Here is a 22,860-nt window from a genome sequence, read left to right on the forward strand (position 1 = left end):
AAGGAAGGAGGGGGGAAGGAAGGAGGGGGGAAGGAAGGAGCGGGGAAGGGAGGAGGGGGGAAGGAAGGAGGGGGGAAGGAAGGAGGGGGAAGGAAGGAGCGGGGAAGGGAGGAGCGGGGAAGGGAGGAGGGGAGGAACAGAACTTGAGGAGGAGGGAACAGGGAGGAAGGAGAAGGGGTTGGTGTTGGGGATAATGGGGAGAGGAAAAGAGGAAGAGAGAAGGGGAAGAAAGGAAGGGAGAGGAGGTAAAAGAAGAGGAGGCAGAGGGGTTAGGGAAGTGGGAGGAGCAAGGAGGGGGAGGGGAGGAGAGGTCTACGGAAGGAATAAAGAGGGGGAGACACAAGTAAGGGGAGGGGGAGGAGGGAGAGGGAGTAGAGAAGGGTGAGGGAAAGGAGAAAGAAGGGTTGGGGAGAAGGAAATGCTGGGAGTAAGAAGGGGGAGTGGGAGACCGGGAAGGGGGTTGGGAGGAGCACAAAGCCCCTCCTCCAGCCCCCGCCACGGAGTTGCGCAACCCGCCCGGACTGGGATTGGTCGCAGGCAAGTCAAGACGCCCCGCCCCCGCGGCCAGGCAGCCAATGGCCAGAGGGGGGCGTGGCGGAGCCGCCTGGGTCCCGGCGCGCGCTCGGTGCGCACTCGGAGCCTCCGCCGCGCTCGCAGCTCGCCGCTCGCGCCCCGCGTCGCTGTCGCCGCCGCCGCTGCCGCCCGCCCTCCGCGCGTCCCCGCCGCGCTCCGATCCCTGCGGCCGGCCCGGGGGGCGCTTGGTCGCTCGGGGCAGAGTGTTCCCGCTGCGGCCCTGCGGCCATGGCCACCAAGATCGACAAGGAGGCTTGCCGGACGGCGTACAACCTGGTGCGCGACGACGGCTCGGCAGTCATCTGGTGAGGAACTTTCCATTGCTCTCCAAGCCCCGCTCCCCGAGCTCGCGAGGGGCCTGGTGCACTGAGCCGTCTTCCAGACGGGACGGATTAAGGGTCATCCCGAGCTGTCTCCCGCAGCCTTAACTCAGGACAGCGTGGAAGGCCAGCGCTGGCTTCCCCCTAGCCAGAGCATCTTTTACGTTGCCCTGCTGGAAGCTCGGCGCCGTGCAGCTACTACCATCGCTCATGTGTGTGTGTGTTTTTCTTCTCCCAATCCAAAGGGTGACTTTTAAGTATGACGGCTCCACCATCGTCCCCGGCGAGCAGGGAGCGGAATATCAGGACTTCATCCAAGAGTGCACAGGTAGGGAAGCGCGCCTTCTGGGGGAATTCCTGATCTTTTGGGAAACTGTCAACGCGGGGGCGGGGGGGGAGGAGGAGCTGCAGAGGCCAAACTGGGAGGAGCCTGGCCACCCCGGGTGCCTCTGGCGCTGGAGGAACCAGATTTGAGGTTTTTAAAGCCTCATAAAGCGTACTCCCCTCTGGACATCCAGAGCACAGAGGTGGCCGCCTGGCTCGTTGCTCCCCGCAGTACCCGGTCCAGAAGAGAGAGCTCCTTTGCCCATGCGGGTCACTGGTTTTTCAAGGGTCAACTCAGTGTGGTTCCAACCTCGCGTTTCGCTCTCCCCACCATCCCCTTTCATTGGTCAGTGAGCCAAAATAAAAACACAATCCTGGAGCTTATTGCAGGAGAAAGAAACTGTCAGCTATATCCTCCCTTCTCCCAAGCTCATTGTCAGTGTGCTGGTGACATGTGTGTGTTTTATTTGTAGAATATAGAGCAAGATATGACAGAGTACGCTCCCTATGATGCCATTTACATGAAACTGTAGAAAAGGCAAAGCAAATCTGTGGTGTGAAGAGTCAGAATAGTGGTCACATTTTGGAGTAGATAGCCAGTGACTGGCGTGGGAGGCACACAGAAGGCTCTGGGGTCTTGGAGATGTCTCATGTTTCCATCTGGGAGGTGGGTACACAGGTGTGTACGTAGGTAAGAAATCATCAAGCAAAATATTGACGATCTGTAAACTTCTTGCACTTCCCTGGGGTGTTTAAACCATTGAAAGAAAGGAACACATGGTGTATGGAACCACAGACCCCTCAGTAGGGGCAAAAGGCTCAGCCTCCTTGGTAATCGGACCCTTCGGAGCGGAGAGTGGAGAATGAGCTCTTTCCGGGTCTGTGGTCCTTAGCTTTGAAACAGAGGTGCAGACAAAGGCAGTGCAGCTTGGAGGTTAGGCAGGAACCCTGAGCTAGCAAGTTGGGTTTGAATCACTGTGTGGCCACTTCCTAGCTGTGTGGTTTGGGTAAGTTATTTAACCTCTCAGGCCTTGGTTTCCTTACCTGTAATCTTGGAAGGCTGTTGTGAGGATCCATGAGTGGAAAGTGCTCAGGACGGTGCCTATACAAAACTACATGGTCATTTGTGAAATAAAGAACAAGTACAAAATTGTGCCATAGATCACGTGACGGGTCCTTTCCTTAACTGTTTCCTTAACCAAGCGATAGTTTGCATTTAGTCTAATTGAAAGAATATTTATGAAGTGTCTGCTCTGGGCTGGGTGGTACGAAGGTTTTGTTTTGTTTTTTAATGTTCTTCCAATTCAAATGTCTTCCTGAGAGCTTCCTCTAAATCATCAGTCGTTGCTTTTGTAAAGGTTTGGTTTAAAATACCAGATGTGTAAAGTACTGTAACAACTCACGTTTAAAAAGGCATCTAGGGCCTCTTGTGGAGAGTCAGTGGGTCAGGATTTGAACTCAGCCCCCTGACTCAGGAGCCCTGTCTCTCTACCACCTCTACACTTCCTCCCCGGTGGTGGTGGTGAATGCTTTTGCAAGTAGACTAAGTGCAAACTCTGGGCTTTCCCCCAATTTGGTGCACATCTAGGAGATTCAGCAGTATTTTTTGCCTTGTCGGATCTGAGGCTTTGTCTCACAGGCCAGCTTCCCTCCTCGCTGACCTCAAGAACAGAAAACTAGCAGTTTCTTTGCTCCTGCTGACCATCCATCACCCACCCACCCCCATCAGACTGGGTTTTGCTCCTGAAGCTATTGTTCTCCCCACCAAGTAGGAGAAGGTGACCCAGAGATGAAAGAGCATCCTGTCAATAGAATAGATTTTGAACAGATGCTCTGGGCCATTGGGCGAAGCTGGAAAGGCTTGGTGCAGTCAAAGAACACTTCCTTCCTCCCTTGGGCTTTGCAGGGGGTGGGGAGGGGGGTGTTACCCTGACCCTTCCCCCAACCAGCAGGGAGGCAGGGCTGGGAGTGCCTTGCCAGGGACTAAAAATGCTTCCCCTGCTGCTTGTTGATCTTATGAATGGGCTGTGGGATCTGAAGGCTCCGTCTGCTTTGGCTGGAAATCTGCCTGTCTTCCCCGGCCATCTGTTGGACAAATGTATAGGCGAGTTAAGGTGGCCGTGTCTGCTCTGGTTCGTCTTGGAAAAACGCGTTCCTTCCCCCAGCCGTGTCCTCATAACCCACGACAAAGGACTCAGAACGCAGACTAGTAACTTTATCCATGCAAGTCGCTGCACTCGACGTGCCTTGTCTCCATGACTGAGATTGTCCCCCTTCCACAGATGAGTACAGCAAGACCCAGAGAAGTTAAGTGACTTGCCTGCAATCACAGTTAGGACTTGGCAGAGCTGGGACTCGAACCCAGGCAGACTGGCTCAAAGGCCCATAGTCTTGGCCTCATCTCTCTAAGGAAGTGGGTTTAGATTTTTTTTTTTTTTAAGTTTTAAGTATTGAAGTAATCTCTATACCCCACGTGGGGCTCAAACTCTTGACCCTGGGCAGGGCCGTCCCTGTGGGGAGAGGGACACCCTCGGCCAATGACTTCAGTGCAAGTTTCCAGACTGACGCACACTCCTTGCCCTGGCTGGGTTCATGTGCCCATCCTGGACCAGTCAGTGGGACTCTGGCTGGCTAGGCCTGAGTCAGTGCCCACCCCTGGAGTGGGGGAGGGGCAGCCCCACCCAAACCAGGAGACTAAGTCTCGGGGAGGGTGGCTTCTTAAGGGAAGAGTGGCAGTGTGTGTGTCGGGAGGCAGGCTGTTTCCAGAAGAGGGGCAAACCAAACACAGGTCCATTGCTCCTCACCTCCTGGCCCTTATTGCAACAATCTCTTAGCCCTGATCTTTCTTGTCTTATCCATTCTAGTCCCATTGCTGGAGTAATTCTTCCTAAAGCCCATCTCTACCCAAGTTACTCTGCTGCTCCTTAACCTTCTCTGGCTCCCTTCTGCCCATGGAATTTGGCAGAGGCTCTCTGCTTGAAGGTCCAGTCAGTTTGTCCCCACCCACCTCTGCTGCCCACACCTTTCTTTGTGCACCTGCAGCCCGATACCTTTGGACCTTTGATTTTGGAAGGTCCCTCCAGGCAGAATTCCTCTTCCCCATCTCTGCCCCCAACCAGGCCAGTGTGATGTCTTCTTTATTTCAACAGCCCAGAGTTAGAAAGGCTCTTGAGTTACATCCCGACTGTGTCCCTTGCTTGCTGTGTAACCTTGGGCAAGGACATCCCTTTCTCTGTGCCTCAGTGTTCTAGTCTGTAAAATGGGGATCCTGCAGTGCTTACCTCTGACAGTCACTGGGAGTGTGAGCTGAAATAACACATTTAAAACGGGAGCATAGGCCCCTGGTGCACGTGGCTGTGGTTACTGTTACTTTTTATTATTTTTGCTCTTGTAGCTCTTAGGATGACGCTGTGCTTTCTGTGCATGCCCCAGCTCAGTGCTCAGTAGGCACACAGCTCCTGATTAGCCCTAGTAGGCGCTCAGCCCCAGGCTGGCAAGCAGTAGACATTCGGCCCCATGTGGGCGTGGGTTAGACCTTTGGCCTGGATCTGCATGCAGTAGGTGCTCGGTACAAAGCACCTACTGTCCGATGGTTAAAGGTTTAGGCTGCGTTGGATGGCCTGGGTTCCAAGTCTGGTCAGTCGTGTGACTTGGGGTAGGTGAGTGACCCACCTGCTCATCCTTTGCTATAACGTGGTCATTAGGAGGATTAAGGAAGCAGTTCCACAGAGGTGAGGATATAGTAAATGCTCCTTAAGTGTTAGTTACAGTGATTGTCCTCTTGTTGGTGGAATTTAATTGATGTGGAAGTAGACTGTGTTGGTCTGAGAGCACCAGAAAGGTGGGAGGGTAAAGAGATGATGGGGAGGAAACGGGCATGGAGCTGCACCCGAGGGCCAGTGGTACCCCCGACAGAGCCTTCGGGAGCCAGGAGGAGCCAGGAGGAGCCATTTGCCAGGCTGCCTGAACCCGTGATCTCTCGGATTGCGGCCGAAAGGGCTCACAGATCATGTATACGTGACCAGCAGTGGCCTGCGCTGTCTCTGAAATCACTGTTTTGTTTTTGCGCCTTACTAATAACACGTGTTCCTAGTAGAATATTGAAAAAGTAGGACTAAGTGAAAAGAAGAGAAGAGAAACTAGGAAACTGGTTTCTGAAACTAGTTCAGATACAGTTTTACCACTCAGAAATGGGTTCATTAATTCATTTGCTCAGTCTTTCATTCATCCTCCTTTCCTCCCTCCTTCCCTCTTTCCTCTCATGTATATGAGTGGCTCCTCTGCAGGGTACTTTTCTAAGCACTGAGGATAAATAGAGAAACAGAGAAAGTCCCTGTCCTCAGGGAGCTGATGTTTTATTGTCATTGCTGGGCCTTTCCAACGGCTACATAATGTTCTCTCATATGAATGTAACATTGTTTAGTCAATTCTTTGTTGATGGACCTCAAAGTTCTCTGTTGCAAGCAGTTTTATTTTGGAACGAATCCAAGCACCTGGGAATGAATCCAGTTTTCTGTTGGTATATATTGCAGAGTCGATCGGTTATGAGCATCCCTGGTCGAGCCAGGGTGTCTTGCCTTGACTCGGAGCCTTGACACGCTGTGTGACCTTGGGCAAGTCTCCCAGATTTTGTTTCCTCCTCTGTAAGATGGGGATAATGATGGCACGTCACGCACGGCGTTGCTGTGAGGATAAGTTGACATGATATGTATAAAGCTCGTGGGGCAGCTTCTGGTATAGAATCAGTGCTCAAAACTATGCTTATTGTTAACAGAGTGCCTTCTTGAGGTGTTGCCCATCAGTGGGTAGGTTGAGATAAACTTGGTGTGTGGGCTGGTTAACAAAAATGTGCATTCGTGGAGGGCAGTGTCAGCATGAAGCCTGACGGGGATAGATGCCCTGGGTGGTCGGCTAGATGATGCTCTGGGTGCAGATGATATTCCCATGATGCTTTCTCGAGCCTGGGGTCTTCCACTCAAAATATCACTCACAGAGAAAAGTGGGGTTTGATATTTTTGTCTGTCCAGCATCCCATCCTTGGGGTGGAGGTGGGGGCTTTTCCTATTTCATTATAATCCTGCTCAGCCAAGGTAGTTCCAAGGAAGTTGACTCGACTCCGCAGGGCCTACAGGGAAGGCATGTGACCCAGGCCTGGCCAATCAGAGTAAGCCAGGCCTTCTGTTGACTGATTGGCTCGGGCTTGGGCCCTTGTGACTCAAGTCAAGCCAGTCAGCTCCATTCCAGATACTTTGTTTTTGTTTGTTTGTTTGTTTTTTAAAGATTTTATTTATTTATTTGAGAGAGAGAATGAGACAGAGAGAGAGAGCATGAGATGGGGGAGGATCAGAGAGAGAAGCAGACTGCCTGCGGAGCAGGGAGCCCGATGCGGGACTCGATCCAGGGACTCCAGGATCATGACCTGAGCCGAAGGCAGTCGTTTAACCAACTGAGCCACCCAGGCGCCCTGTTTGTTTTTGTTTTTGTTTTTTAAAGATTTTATTTATTTATTTGACAGAGAGATAGAGAGCACAAGTAGGCAGAGTGGCAGGCAGAGGGAGAGGGAGAAGCAGGCTCTCTGCCGAGCAGGGACCCCGATGTGGGGCTCGATCCCAAGACTCTGGGATCATGACCTGAGCCAAAGGCAGACGCTTAACCGAATGAGCCACCCAGGCGCCCCGATCCCTGACACTTTGGACAGAGTTGCCTGGAGAACCCTTTTTCTCTGGGATTAAGACCTGTGAGCATAAGGAAGGCCTGGAGCTTGCAGGCCCATGTACCATGTGGAGAGAGGACCTGTGTGAGGACTCAGGACCAGAGCCAGAGATGGGGAGTGGGGCCCGGATGGCATGGCTTAAACTCTCGGGTCCAGCCATGCCTAGAGCTCTCTCCTGAGGCCATTTGCTTTCAGGAGCCAGTTAAAATTTCTTTTTCTCAGGCCAGTTTGAGTAGGTTCTTTATCATTTCCATCTAAAATGGAAATGGCCTGCAGACCCCCAAGGTAGATGGCTGGGACAGGCTAAGGGAGGGGTATCCAGGTTGGACAAGGAGTTCAAAAGCTCTCATAAGAGAATTGGCTCAGGAATCTGGGCATATTTAACTTGGAGAGGTGCCTGAGGGGACATGACTGTTGTCTTCTGCGATTAAGAGGCTGCCATGTGAGAAGTGTGCATTTCTTCAGTGTTCCTGTGCCCCCCCCCCAATCCCATGTGGTAGAATAAGACCAGACAGTAGAAGTTTCAGGGATAGATTTTGGGTCCACTTGAGAAAGAACTGTTTTCAAGTTAGAATGAGCTCAGTGAAGGTAGTGAGACCCTCATCATGGGAAGTATGTCAGGAGAGGCTGCCCGACCATGTGGCATAGATGTTTAAGAAAGGGTTTGAAAGGGACCATCCTTGACCATGCACTCTCTGCCTCTCTCACAGCTTCCTTCTCTGGTCTGTTCTACTCCCGGGAAGAGAAACAGAAGGTATTAGTGTAGGCCTGGGCAGGGCCCCTGTGGGATGAGGTCGGCCCTGCCAGGGACTGAGAGCAGCAATAGGATGGTCCCTAAGGAAAATGGAGGTGTGTTTACTGTTAAAGAAAATACGATTTGGGGCGCCTGGGTGGCTCATTTGGTTGAGTGGCCGACTCTTGATTTCAGCTCAGGTCATGATCTCAGGGTCCTGGGATTGAGACCTGTTTCGGGCTCCCTGCTCAGCAGGGAATCTGCTTGAGGATTTTCTCCCTCTCCTTCTGCCCCTCACACCCGTCTTGTGCCCACGTGTGCTCTATCTCCTTCAAAAAATAAATACATCTTAAAAAAAAAAAAGAAGGAAAATATGATTTATTCTAACACTTGTTCAAGAATAGTAAGGCAGACTTTATTCAGGGGCACTGTGTGGCAGGTGTAGGGACCAATACAGGGGAGGTTTGCAATAGGGGAGAGAGGTCAGTCTCAATTCTGAATACATACAAGAAAAAGTACAAATTTATTGTCAAGGAGCCAGGGAGCAAGGTGGAGGTTGGTGGATGGGGAGTTACCAAGAGGGAACTTCAGGGCTGAGGGGGGGATTCTGGCTGAACTGACCTAACAGGATTCTTGCTGCCGGTGGGTCTGGTGATCACACATCACCTGGTAGGTGATGGAGGATGAGGAACCTGATGAGATATAAGGGATGATCAGACATGGAGGATGGGGGATCTGGTTGAACTGACTTAGCGGGATTCTTGCTGAGATTGGGTAATGCACAGATGAACACAGAAGTCCAAAAGTTGAGACCTAGTTGAAAAAGAGCTCAGAAGACCAGATTCGAATTTGGTTAAGGGCAGATTCTTTGCCGTCACCAAAAGAACAGGGATGGGATGCAAATTGAGAAGTCCACTTGTCTGTGGCCCCTGCATGTGGGGCCATACGATACAATACGGTTGGAGGTCGGTTTCTCATGCTGTTCTGCCCGTAGGTTTTCTTCACCCTAGCGGCCCACACACATAGAGATTTCAGAAATTTGAGAGAAGGTGAGGAGAGATATTGTCTAGTAGAGTCGAAGGGAATATGAGGTCAAAAGGAAGCTTGAAATCTGTGACCATGCTTTGAACTTTGTAAAGTACTAAGCAGTCTATCAGTCTGTGCATTCAACACACATTGATAGAGCATCTCTTTTGTTCTAGGGACAATGCTGGGTTATGATTTTTAAGTGGCACCCTGAGGCTACCGAGCCGTTACCTTCAGAGTTTTCTGCAATAGTCAGTGTCTCCTTGCCTTCTTTTCCCACACATCTGTTGCTGGCAGGTTTCGAGCCACATTGCATTGTTTCTGTGTCATAAGATGCGTGGGCTTTGTGATAGCTCGTTTGGATTTGCCTCCTGGGTGATATTGGGGCTTGCTTTTGAGTTTGGGGTCTTCTCCTTCCCTAGGGAAGGCTGTTACATGTCCATCTTCCTGATCAGTAGGGTGTCCCTTATTCAGAAAGCGTGTTCACTTCATTGAATTCAATTGAGTTTTTGCTCCATGCAAATCCTTGGGAGTTACTGCAAACTTTTTGGAAGTATTGCTTGGGGATCGAATCCAGGTGTTCCCTCCACCCCCTCATCTCCCCTCGCTTTTTCACCTTGTTACATTCTGGTGCCCCCCCAACACCTAGAGCATGGAAACCTGCCCACCCCCCCCACCCCCCGCCTGCATAGGTCTTTGGTAATCCGGTTACCAAAATTAGTGGTCATTTCTTTTTTTTTTTTAAGATTTTATTTATTTGCGAGAGAGAGAATGAGAGACAGAGAGCATGAGAGGGAGGAGGGTCAGAGGGAGAAGCAGACCCCCCCGCCGAGCAGGGAGCCCGATGCGGGACTCGATCCCGGGACTTCAGGATCATGACCCAAGCCGAAGGCGGTCGCCTAACCAACTGAGCCACCCAGGCGCCCTTAGTGGTCATTTCTTTGTCTTTATTCCCCTTTATGTCCCCCCAGCATTTGTCGGTGAGCACAACTTACTGAAAACACACTTTCCCCTCTCTGTGGTTCCCCTGCAAACTCAATACTTCTCCTTTTCCGCCCCTCATCTCTCTTGTTCTCACTTCCTACTGCTGCTTCTCCTTTCCCTTCCTGCCCTCTAAGTGTGGGTATTTCCCATGGCTCCACCATTGATCATGGCTTTTCCTTCTCCGGGAGATGTGGTGAGCACCTACTGCGTGCCAAGCCTGTAGGCCAGGCCAGAGGCAGCTTTCTAAACCTCACATCAGGTGGCATCAACTGTTCTCCCTTTGGAACATTTAGTGGGTTTTGCCCATAAGGTCCAAATGCTTAGAGATGACACGGAGTGCCCCTTATGAGCCCTCCAGTGCACGTCCCCAACACGCAGGGTTCTGACCTCATGGATGCCCGGATGCCCATGTAGGCACTTTGCATGTAATATTAGCACAGCTCACGTTTCTTATCTTTGACGGATGTGTATGAAAGGAATAAGGAGGAGTTATCCCATTTTACTGATGAGGAATCTGACTGTTTCCTTGGAGAATCAAAAGTTGCTTGCTCAAGATGGCGCAATAAGTGGACAAACTGGGCTTTGAACCCAGATCTGTGTCCAAGGCCCCCAGCTTTCCCCCTGCCCCGCCCTCCCCCTTCCCTATGGCTTGTGGGCAGTCCTCCCTGTTCCTGCACTGTCCTCATCTGCTTTGCCTTCCTGGAGGACTTCTATACATCCTTCAAGGCCCAGTGTAAGTGTCCCCTCCGTTCAGATGCCCTCCTTGCCTTTGTGATGCTCACCACATTGTGCGGCGGTTCTGTGTGTCTGTTTCTTCAGTTCCATGGCGAGGCCCTGGAGAGAGGGACTCTGGCTCTGGTGGTGGCCTCCTTGGTGGTGAACCCCCCCACCCATCGTGGTTAGCCAGCCCCAACCCCTTTTTCTCCAGGGGTGTGTCGCTCCCTTATGTGGGCCCGTGAGGGGCTACCGTGCTTAGCACTTCCTCGAGTCATGTCTGTCGTCTGACTCTCCTGCTGGAGTCTGAGTTCCTCGGCCACAGTCCTGGTCTGTCGGGTTCCGGGCCATACCTTCAGCATCTGGAACAGCACCTGACATTCTCCCCAGATGCTGGGTGAATAGTTGAATGGATGACCGTCCCCTGAGAGGTTTGAGAGCTGAGCTCGCCCCTGGAAGGCATGCCATCCCCTGCCGACAGAGCAGCCCAGGGACCCATACAGACGTCTGCAGGTGCTAAGGCTTCCTGGCGGCTGCCTCCGCCCGAGCTGGCCTCTGGCCAGGGTTTCCTGCCCCAGGGCCCCTGCAGGGCTACATTCCTCGCCCACCTAACTTTATGGGTTTGGCTTTTCAGATTCAGCTCCTTGGCCTCAGCAGGGGCAGGTCCCCAGAGTCTTCTGTCTGACCTGATGGCAGGGCTATTCCCTCAGCATTTTATCAGTGCATTTTGAAATCAACTTGCCTTCCATCCTGATTTGGTTCTGGACTTAGTTTATGGTCACCTATCTCATTTTTCCTATGCCTTCTGTAACAGATTCCCACAAACTTAGTGGCTTGAGATGATGTAATTTTATCATCTCACAGTCCCGGAGGTCAGAAGTCAAAATCTGTCTCACGGGGCTAAAGTCAAGGTGTCAGTGGGGCCGTGTTCTTTCTGGAGACTCCGGGGGGAGAATCCATTTTCTGGCCTTCTCCAGCTTCTAGAGGCACCCGTGGCCCTTGGCTCATGGCCTCTCTTCCACCTTCAAGGCCACCGAGAGTGGGTCGAGTCCTTCTCATGATGCCATCTCTCTGGTTCTGATTCTCCTGTCCCCCTCTTCCTGATGTGAGGATGCTTGTGATTACTGCGGGCCCACCTGGATCACCCAGGGTGATCTCCCCACATCCAGATCCTTAACAATCACATCCGCAAAGGCCCTTTTGCCCTATCAGCTCACACCGTCACAGGTTCTAGAGATTAGGACGCGGACATCTTCGGGGGCCGCTGTTTTGCCAGCCACCGTGATCTAATGATTTCATTTAATCTACACTGTGGCCCAGTTTGATAGGCCCTGTTGTAATTTCCGCTCCGTAGATGGGACAACGGAGGCTCAGAGATGTGCGGACACTGGCCCAGGGTTGCACAGAGGCCCAGCTCTGCTCCTGTCCTAGTGCCTGCCTCCCTGGCCACCACTCCCGGCGCCCGGCTGCTTCCCTAACTTGCCACTGAAATTCTTTTAAAACAAGGAGGGAAGGGGTGCCTGGGTGGCTCAGTCGGTTCAGCATCCGACTCGATTTCAGCTCAGGTCATGATCTCAGGGTCCTGGGATGGAACCCGGCACTGGGATCCCAGCTCAGCAGGGAGTCTGCTTCTCCCTCTCCCTCTGCCCCACCCCCCTCTAAAATAAATACATAAATCTTAAAAAAAAAAAAAAACAGGAGGGAAGACCACAGGCAAGCTCTTTTCTTTCCCCCACCCCCAGCTTTATCGAGAAATAACTGACATACATCACTATCCGTGTGAGGCGTACAGCATGATGGTTTGATTTATATGTACCACGAAATGATTGCCACGGTAGGTTTCCCACGCATCCATCATCTGATGTAGATACAATAAAGAGAAAGAAAAGAAATTTCTCTTTGTGATGAGGACCCTTAGGATCCACGCTCATAAATAGCTTTCCACGAGCTCTTTTCTTGAATGCTAAGGGACAGACCTGAGGCCCGTGTCTCTGGCTGGTGGCACATTTGTGGGAATACGCAGCTCGGAGGTAATTTTTCTGCCTTCCTTGAAGTGGCAAACCTGGGGTGGCCTCTGAGGAGCAGCTCTGTGATTCAAATGCCTCTATCCTTCCCAGGGTAAAATTCTGACTTGATGACTTTTGTCTGAAAGGATGTGCCTGGGAGGTCATCTGATCTGACCCGGAAGTAGTTTCATCCCTTTTTGGGCTATAGTTCTACCCCGACTATAGACTGGAGTGTATTATTCACGGTTGGCAAGTAAAGGAAGGTGCCGCCTCAGGCAGGCCAGGGTCCCCTCTGGGTCACGCTGGGCTTGTGGGGAGGAGTGAGCAGAGCCGGGCCCCGGGCAGCCCCCATGCGAGCCCCCTGCCCAAAAGAGGTAGGCCTGTGTTCACCCCCACGAGCCACGCAGCCCTGGAAGGGATGCCACTTGCCCTGTTTTCAATTTAGCGAAACCCACTGGCATGTGTCCAACTCTGAGAAAGTAGCTTGCTCTCTTCTTCAACGACTTGTCATTACTCACCCACCCAACAAATATACATCGAGGACCTGCTAAGTGTGGCCACTCTGGGTGCTGGGGAAATGAGGGATCTAAATCACAGGGCTAGCATTTGTTTGGGGAGTGCAGGGGCAGATAATAGACAGGCTGGCAAATTGGACCACTCAGAATGGAACGAGTGCCATAAAGAAAATAAAACGAAGCCATAGCCTGGAGACAGACCACAGTGGGGCCTGAAGAGGAGGGGAGACTGAGGCAAGACCTGAATGAGAAGGTGGTGGACTCTCGGGTACCTGGGTGAGGAGTGGGCCCAGCAAAAGGGAAGGCCCTCAAATCATACATTATCTGATCATAGCCTCATGTCCAGAGTATATAAAGAGCTCTTATAACTCAACAAGAACAAGATAAACAGCCCAATTAAAAAATGGGCAAGGGATCTGAACAGATATTTCCCCCAAGAAGACCTACAGATGGCTAATAAATGAAAAGACGCTCACCATCATTAGTTATTAGGGAGATGCACATCAAACCATTATGAGATACCACTTCCCATGCACTAGGAGGCCGTGGTGAGGGTGTAGAGAATCGGAACCCTCGTGCACTGCTGGTGGGGAAGGAAAATGGTGGCAACACTGTGAAGGACAGTTTGGCAGTTCCTAAAAAGTTTAAGCCCAGCAAGTCCACTCCTTAGTATTTACCCGAGAGAAATGAAAAGACACGTCCCCACGAAAACCTGTATATGAACATTCCTAGCAGCATTATTGGAAACCACCCAAACGACCATCATCTGATGAAGGACAGACAAGGTGTGTCTCTCCATATGGTGGACTATTATTCAGCCATAAAAGGGATGGAGTACCTTTTGAGATATGAATTACCATGCTATTACCTGGACGAACCTTGGAGACGTTATGCCAAGACACAAGAGGCCCATATTGTAAGAGTCCATGTGTTCGAAGTTTCCAGAACAAGTAAGCCCGTGGAGATAGAAAGCAGATGAGTGGTTGCCAGGGTGGGGACAGGGCAGGAAGAGTGACCACTAGTGGGCATGAAATCTCTTTTTGGGGATGATGAAATGTTTTGGGATTAGACCTTGTGATCATACTAAAAACCAGTGAACCGTACACTTAAAAGGGCGTGTACCTTTTTATGGTATGTAAATGGTATCTCAGTCTTTACAACGTGTAGAAGAAAGGGGGTGAGCGGGAGGACAGAAATCCAGCAGGGCTGTGGCAGCAAGCCTATACGGAGGTGGGGTCCAGGGCGGGCAGGGTCCGGAGCGTGGCGGGCCTTGTGGGTTACGGTGACAACTCTGGGTTTTACTTGAGCATTTTATTCCTATGGCTTCAGTTCTACAACCTTCTAGCATTTAGCCTTGGTCCTTTTTGTGGCGAACTCCCTGGTCAGTATGTTTAGCTCTGTTTCAGACCTGCCCATCCCCTTGGCGACCCTCCACCCCAAGAGCCCCTCAGATGCACTCAGCGCTGCGGGCCCCTCCACCTGCCATGTGCATTTGACCTCCTGGGTTTCCAGTCTCCTTGCCACTTCCATTCGCTCCGTGATAGTTGACCTTTTGTCATCACTGTCTAGCATTTTTTACCACCAGCTCTGTGCCGGGCCCCCTTCTGAGGGCTTTAGCTATCAATTCTGATGAGGATTGATATCCAGAGACACAGCGCCCACGGCTGGGTCCTCATCTCCCCTGATCCAGGACCCGGCACTGGGCTGGTGCCGACGATCTGTTTGTTTCATTGCCTGAAACCCTGGCGTCGGAAATGAGCGCTTAAAGAAAAGAGGAGGTTCTGTCTTGGATATTCAGAAGGGGTAATAAATAAGTGAGTGACTAAAAGTAAAACGAGTCAGCTGTAAGTGTCCTGGCAGACTTGAAGGCTGGTATGTTAACAGCCGTGGGGATAAAATCCGTTCGTGAGTTCTGTCCCCACCACCCAGGGGCTCCGAGGCAGCGATGGGAAATCCACGCCCCAGCCCAGAGAACTGGGGATCAGTGGGGGAGGCCACTGGGCCACGGTCACTCCACGGAAAGAGGCGGAGCCGGCACGCTAGCCTGGGTGTCCTTGCCCCCCCAGGCTGGTGAGGTTTAGCGCTTGCTTTGCTCGCCTGGGCAGCATCCTTGGTGACATGAACAGGAAAGGTAGAGAAGACCCCATGTTATGCGTCTCTCGGTAATTCTAGTAACATCATGCTGGTCTGCTTTCCCCTCGTGCTTTTATTTAAAGGGCACATTTGTCCAGACCAGTCAGTCAGCTGCTATCCGTCTGTCCACATCGGATCATTTCTGCCTGTCTGTTCACTCCTGCTCCCTGGGGGCAGAAGCCACGCTTTTAAAATCCAGGAAGGGGATTGGTTTTATTTTTCTAAAATGGCATCTCCGCTGAACTGAATGCAGCCGACAACGGGGGACTGGAAAGCTTTCTAGCGGCCATAGAAGAGGGGCCAAGGGCTCTTCGCGTACTCAGGGCATCTTTATTGAGCATGCACAGTGTGACTGGCACTGTCCTGGGTATTTGATAGAGTAGGGGACAAGACTCCTGCCCTCCTGCAGTGTAGGGATGAGCCAACTATAGGAGCCCTCAGGAGAGCCATCCTGAGCCCTTACATGCTGATTTTACATGCAGTAATAAGCCAGTTATATGCTCCTCTCGCCTGTGGCAAGTCAGAGATAGAAGAAGGGCTTGTAGAGGAAGGCGTCTGGACTTGCCCCCAGAAGCTCTTGCTCTTGCCTGTGGAATTCTGTCAGAATCTCTCCCCTGAGTTGTTAACATGAGCCCTTTTGTCCTTATCTTGTTAGCTGGATGAACTCTAGGTTGTCCTTCAAGACCCAGATCAAACGTCACCTCCTCTGTGAAGCCTGCCTTGATTACCACTCCCCAGGCAGAATGAGTTTCCTTCTTGCTTTGATGTTCCCATTCGCCCTGTGACAACTCGTTGCTGGGGCACTGACTCCATTGTGTAATTACACTTTGTTTTTGTTTGCCAGGCTAGACTGGGTATCTTTTGAGGGTACGGACTGCGTCTTATTCAGCAAAGTGCCCACATCACAGGTTGTTATTGTCTGTCAAGTGACAGACTGATGGCCGGGGAGGACCCTGCAGCAACGTGAATGCAGAGCCGAGCACAACAGAGGAGTTTTGCGCTGGGACGGACACTTCAGTGTCCCCAGGGTGTCCCGCTGCAGGTGCCGGAGACATGGGCTCCGTCTGGGGGAACTGGTTATGGCCTCTGTTCTCTAAGCCAGAAGGTAGAGCCCGGTGTAACACGCTGACTTCCATTTAAGGAAGTAAAAGTAACCATCAAAAAAAAAAAAAAAATCTGGTGCCTTGTCATTGGGGGAGAGCCTTCAGCTACCCAGATAATTTGGGTATCCAGATCAGTCCAGTCCCGGAGGGTCCTACCGAAGTAATCATCTTGCTTTTCCTCTGGCTATCTTGTACTCCATTTTCTCGTGTTCTCCGGCGAAGTAGGAAGCTGGGTCATTCGCATTTAATGAAAATGCAGTGAGTAAGGAATCACTGGAGAAGTCTCCCGCTTCGAGGAACGGGGTCACCAACATCCACCTGCACACGCAGCGTGGCCAAGGATGCGGAGACCGTGTGCTCATCCACGTGCGCACACGCAGTATGAGCTCGTAAACAAATCAAATCTCCACGCTCTCTGAGCAGCGAACACAGCGGGGCTGTATTCCTAGGATAATGGACTTTCTTTATTTTTTTTTCTTGTGCTTCGTGTTTTCTAAACATTTTTTGAGTGGGACAGGAGGGTTTTTTTTTTCTTGTTTGTTTTACCAATCAGGGCAAACAATAAAAATCACCTTGAAAAAGAAAGAGTGAGTAATTGGGGCTTTTCAGGAATGATAGGTCTCCTCCCTTCGAGGGAGGAACTGGGTCCTGTCACCCTCAGGCCTCAGTCCCCTCCCCGGGGCACCCAACAAACCCTCCGTCCTCGGAGTCCCAGGGAGAACGCTTTTGACTTCCCAGGCCCTGGTCTGTGACTGCCTGCCCCCCCATCCCCACCCTGTGAGCAGCCTGCTGGGAGGGAGAGCTGATGCGGCTCTTGTCCACGGTCCGCTCATCCCCTCGCCCTGGGCAGCAGGATGTTAGAATTCTTTCCCATTTCCTCTCGTCCTCGCTCCAGGGAGCTCGCCTGGTGGAAGCTGACAGCTCAGCTTTTTGGTGTGTGGGTTGTTTTCTTCCTTACTGAACCTTGTTTGCATAACTTCTTAGGGAATCTATATAAGGTAAGGTCAGCTTTAGAGCAAGCTCTGGGGCAATTTCCTCCCTGCTTCTCCTTCCCCTTTCTTTTGTCTTGCTCTGAAGTTCACTGCTGGGTGGAAATTATGAAATGAGGTACTCTCTCTGTCTCTCTGTGGGCCTACTATGTGCCTGGTGCTGGGGGATGTAACAGCGACTGGACAGATACGAAGGGAGCTAAATAGATCCACAGGACATACACCAGAGTGGTTACTTAGGTGGTTAGACTCTTTATTTTTGCTTATTTGTACAGATTTGCGGATTATTCTCCACTTTGTGTTCTGTGTGAAATGAAAAAAAAAAAATTGTTCAGGGCATTTATAAACAATTCTCAGTCTCCTCTGGGTTTTGTCCCTTTCCAGCCAGGGCTGGCTTCAAGGAGAGGCAGAGGGAAAGACTACGGTCCCTTTTGGGAGAAGGTGGGGGTCCTCGGTCAGTGCGGACCTTGCATCGGGGTCACCCTGGTGAGAATGCTGGGTGGCATGGTCAGAATCTGCCTCTCAGTGATGACCTGAGCTGAGGGGGATTTCAAGTTGGGGTGGGAGGGGTGGGGGAGTCCTTGAGAGCTTGGTGGAGATTCTGTGCCATTCGCAGTTTTTGGGAAAATACGGGGCGGCTCATCCTGGTGGCCGCGGTGATCCCAGTGAAGTCTGACTCCTCCTTTCCTTCCTCTGTTCCCATGCCCTGTGTGGTCATCTCGGTCATCTCCCCTCTTCGTGTCTCCTCCCACACCCGCCTTGTCCTAAGCACTTAGCATCACCCCCTGGTCCTCCTGCCATCCCCTCTCTCGCTTCTGAATCCCTCCTGCTGGTCCAGCCGCAGACAGAGCTGAGGAGGAGGTGGTGAGGGGTAAAGGTGGCCATCGGGAGAGAAGGGAGGGAAACGCAGGGTGGAGAAAGGGGTGAAAGCAGAGCCCGAGGCAGGGAGGGGCTGTGCAGGAGAGAGTGCACAGTGACCACAGTGACTATCTGGGTGCTCGCTTGGTGCCAGGCCGTGCCCGCAAACTTGGCAGTGACGGCCTCATGCTGTGTATTAACTTGCTTAGTAAATGAAGGCAAGGACCTTGCAGAGAGAAATAGGACGTGGAACCAAGCGGACCCTGTCCGGCGTCTCTCGGTCCTGAGCTGGCCGGGCCGTGGGGCTGTGGGAGCTCTTCACACCGCGAGGCCTCACAGACCGCCCAGAAGGTCAAGTTCTTTTGCGAGTGGGATTTATTCACGCCACGTGAGGGCCATCTTTCCATGACTGAGACTCTGGCTGGGTGGGAAGGGGCAGGTGTCCACAGCCCTCACTCAGGGACAAGGCCTGACACGCAGTCAGCCTGGGCTCTGAGCTCACGGTGCTGGCCAGAAGGCAACGGGCGGCAGCATTGACGGCCCTCAAGGATGGCGCTCCTGGCCTTGCTTTGTTGCGGGTTGGCGTCTCGGAGGAGACGGGGCTCTATGTGATCTCGTGATGCATTTGTGACTCCTCGTCAGTGATAGCTCATGTCTAATGGGCGATCTGGAGGGGACAGGACCCCCGCTACCCCGTGCCGCGGCTCAGTAGCTCTGTTCCTAAAGACGGCTCTTCTCTTCCTTGGGCTGTGGGATTTGAGCGAGGGAGAGTCTTGGGGGGACCACTGATGGTCTTCGGTCTCAGGTACTCAGGAGTCCTGCCTAGATGCCTCTGAGTCTGTAAATTCTGATGTTGAGAAGCCAGGCCATACAGGAAGCTCCTTTTCACGATCACTTCCTCAAAATAAAAGAAGTGTGGGTGGGAAGGAAGGGGGTGGGCTGAACTTGGGGCACTTCAGCTTTTCTGCCCTTGAGACCTTCCGTGTCCCCGCTCTCCTGCCAGGGCTGGTGCAGGTTCTCTTCCCCTCCCCCGCTTTCTCTAGGTCAGTGCTTCTCAAGCTTTGAAGGCACCCGAATCCCCCAGGGGCGCAGCTTCCCAGAGCTCGTGAATCAGCAGGTCTGGGGTGGACCCTGAGCAGCCACGTTCCCATGGTTTCCTGGGGGATGCTGACGCTGCTGGTCCGGGGCCCCCCGCTCTGGGAACGGCTCTCAACGGGTGCTCCAGCGGGCAGGGAAAGTGGTGTCTAGCTGCTTACCACGTCAGCATTCTGAGCCTCAGTTTCTTCAGCTGTAAAATGGGCCTGGGAGCAGAGCCGACCGCACGGAGAGCTTGGGATGCAGAAATGTGCCAGCACGTGTATGTGCTTCGAACGGTGCCCGGCGTGTCGTCGGCGCTCAGTAAACGGCTTCCGTTATCCTTAGCACCCTTGTTTGTCTAATCTGCCCACCACTGTGCTCGGCACCTAGTAGGCCTGCGAGTAGTGCTCGCCAAGCGGTGGCCGATGACTGTGTGCCTGGGAACGCCCCTGCTTTGACGCTCAGAGGAGCGAGTGTAAGTGTGGGGGGTGCAGAAAGCCAGCGGGGAGGGAAAGGCAGGAAGGCCCCCGTTGGGTCTGGTGGGTCGGAGGCACTGAGGCCCCCGGGGCAGTTTTAGCAGAGAGGTGGGGACCCAGCAGCCACGCCCGGTGCGTATCCTGTTTCCTGTCGTCCTCACAGCCATGCAGATGGGGGGACACTGAGGTTTAGAGCTGTGGGTGCATCTGGTGCAGGTCACAGAGCTGGCATGAAGGTGGGGAGCTTCTAATGGCTTCCGGAACTTGGGCTGTTAACCTGGATGCTGGGGAGCGGAAGGTGAACGGCTGAGGCGGCAGCCGGTGTAGACAGCTGTGTGGAAGTCTCTGTAGAAGACAGGGAGCTCAGGGGTCTGTCTGTAACCCCACCGGGGTGACCCGGAGCTGCACCCTCAGCTCCTGAGCCTCAGGCTGGAAAGATGTGCCATTGGCCCTCAGGGACCGAGTGGCACTCTGAAGGTGACGGCCGTCTCTAGGACCCACGTCCTCCCGGCCAGATTCCATCACAGTGGGCACACACGGGTGCGTGCACACACACATGCAGGAGCACGTGTTATCCACGTGTACGATGTGGCTTAGCTCTGCCTTCCCTTTGGTGCACCCACGTTTTCCTGTGTGTGAGCCGGGTACCAGCAGGAGAAAAGGGAGGGGAGGGCTGTTTGTCACTCAGATGCCATGCTGTGGCCGGGCGCGCGCATGTGTTTTGTCAGCCCCGTTTGTCCAGAAGAGGGAAGGTGGCCCAAGTCATGACTAAGAACAAGAACTTCCCCTGCGCCGGCCGGCTGGAGGTCAGAACGGGCTCAGAGCCTCCTTCAGGGTGAGTGGGATAGAGAGGCTTCAGGTCTGAGGGGGCAGCTGTGACAAGGTCGCTCGGACAAACCGACTTTCCCTTGCAGACTCAGCTGACTTTGCAGGTCGGGCCAAATCTGGGGCCGCAAACATTTGTAAGCATAACGTGACTCTTGGATTTTCAAAAACGTCAGCAATCTCGTTGGCCAAAGCATTGTCAGATAAGCCCCAGCAGCCACCCAGGAAAACCGTCCCTCCTGCCATTAGAATGTAAATGACATTGGGGAAGGTCCACGGCTGCCAGGTTCCCCATGCCCGTGGGGGGTGGGGGGTGGGGGGGCGTGACTCACTTCTTGTGCATCTCACACTCGGTCCCTGGCTGGTACGTGGGGCACACGGTTTGCAACTTTCCCACCTGGAGGCTTTGGCCATTGATGGGGCGCTGGGGATCCAGCCGCGGTCATGGGCACCCAAGCCTCCAGGCTTCCGAGGTGGGGCTGGGAGACACAGTGGTTCCCATGGAAACGGGCTGCTGTGCTTTTGCTTGCGTTGCCTTGGCATGAGCACGTCGGGAGGCGCCCGACGTGCGGCCCTGCCTCCCCCTCAGATCGGGCAGCGATTTCATTAAACGCCTGCCACGGCATCTCGGTTTCCTCCACTACGGCCGCTCGGCTGCTCAGAGGAGCGTGTTGGCTTCCCGCGCGCAGCTCCGGAACCAGGGGGCCTCCCCCCACGCCGTGTGCAGCAGCCTTGCGTGGCCGCGTACATTCAGTTCCCCCGCCCCGCCACCCTGTTTCCTGTGCCCACTGCCCACCTGGCAGCTCATGGAGACGTTCCCACCGTGGCCGGGCCCGGCGGGTTGCACGCTGTTCCTATTTAATCCTTGTGGCCGACTGATGAGGGAGGTGCACAATCACCCCGATTGGGAGACCTCCCAGACGTGCATCAGCAGGCGAATGGATGAGCAGAAGGTGGCATATACATACACTAGAGTATTATTTGGCCGTAAAGGGAATGAGGGACCGATGATGCCACGATGTGGATGAACCTTGCCAACGTGCTGAGTCAAAGAGGGCCGTAGATTGTGTGCTTCCATCTATGTGAAATGTCCAGAGTAGGCAGATCCAGAGGCAGAAAGCAGATTAGTGTTGCTTCAGGCTGGGCAGAGGGGCAGGGGAAGGACTATAATGGGTAGGGGCTGGGTGGCACAGCATTGTGAATGTACTCAATGTCGCTGAATCGTACCCTGTGAAGTAGTTACAATGGTGAATTTTATGTTTTGTGACTTCTACCTTTTACTGTGACTTTTTCTTTTTTTAGAAAAAAAAAAAGGAAGGACCAAAAAATATCACCCCATCTTACAGATGAGGCAGCTGAGGCTCTGGGCTTGGAGATTAAGTCAGAGTCCTCGAGGATAAGAGATAGATCCCTCGCCCCCATGTGGGAGTTCCTGGACTCCTGCTTCCTTCCCTCCCACGGCCAGTCTGCCACCAAGCCCTGTTGATTTGGCCCGTGAAATGTCCCTGAGACTGTCCTTCTCTGTCCCCACTGACCCCCATGGTCCATTCCCACAATGGGTGTCTGCCAGACTCCTGTGGCCGGGTGGGGGCAGTTCCCCCAAAGGAAGGGGGCTGGGCAGACACACCCAGGCCGCCCAGGCCTCGGCTTACCGTCACGTGTCACCTTGGGCACATCCCATGACCTCTGAGCCTCACCTGTCGGAGGGTGAAGTGCATGTTGATGAAGGCAACAGTGGTGTCCCCTCCTCCCCCATGGCCCACCTCACAGCATCATTATAAAGACCACCTGAGATAGTAAAACATCAATGTGTTTTATAAACTGTGACTGGGTGATTGTGACCTGTTTCCTTTAAGACATTGACGCCATGGGGCCACCTGGCCTGGACCGTAGGGTCCGAATCAGGAGTCTGTGGTCAGCTGAGAACCGTGTTCCTTGGCTTCCCTGGCCGCCCATGAGACAGCACCGCTTGTAGGCCGGGATGTGCTCAGGCTCTGATGTCCTAACCAGGCAGCGAACTTAACCAGCTCCAGATCTCCTTTATACTCAGAGGCCGTTGGCCTTGGGTCTTGGTGTAAACCTATACTCTGTGTGGGATTCAGCAGGGAGGCCCTGGGAAGTCTAAGGAGGAAGAGACCTTGATTTACAAAAAAATGACAATACAGAAAAGCTTCCATGTGGTCCTTTTACCCATAGCATCAGCATCACCTGGGAGCCACTTAGAAAATGCAGGCCCCGGGGCCCCATCCAGGACCTGTGGACTCTGAATGTGCATTTTAGCGAGATCCCCAAGTGATTCAGATACACACGAACACTTGAGAAGCACAGCTCTCCACTCGCTTTGGGGACCTGAGAAATCCTAAAGCCAGCAGCTGGGCGCCCTTTGAGAACGGAAGAGCTGAGCCAAGCAGCTAGCCGGAGGGGAACACCTGAAGCCGGTCCTGGGCCGCCGTCTCCAGCAAGGGACAGTGATGAGCTCTCCCCGATAATC

The 22,860-nt window shown here is 53.0% G+C and overlaps 1 protein-coding gene across 1 annotated transcript in view; it reads left to right on the forward strand.

The window, feature by feature from the left end:
• The first annotated feature begins 670 nt into the window (after positions 1-670).
• The window catches only part of COTL1 (coactosin like F-actin binding protein 1), a 39,295-nt gene continuing 17,105 nt past the window's right edge, over positions 671-22,860 (forward strand). The window contains exons 1-2 of the mRNA XM_036104942.2: positions 671-878; positions 1,139-1,221. Coding sequence (XP_035960835.1) covers positions 802-878; positions 1,139-1,221 — 160 coding nt within the window. The 5' untranslated portion in view covers positions 671-801. The remainder of the gene's footprint in view (positions 879-1,138; positions 1,222-22,860) is intronic.

The sequence above is a fragment of the Halichoerus grypus genome, chromosome 15 (genome assembly GCF_964656455.1).
Source record: "Halichoerus grypus chromosome 15, mHalGry1.hap1.1, whole genome shotgun sequence".
NCBI classification, from domain to species: domain Eukaryota; kingdom Metazoa; phylum Chordata; class Mammalia; order Carnivora; family Phocidae; genus Halichoerus; species Halichoerus grypus.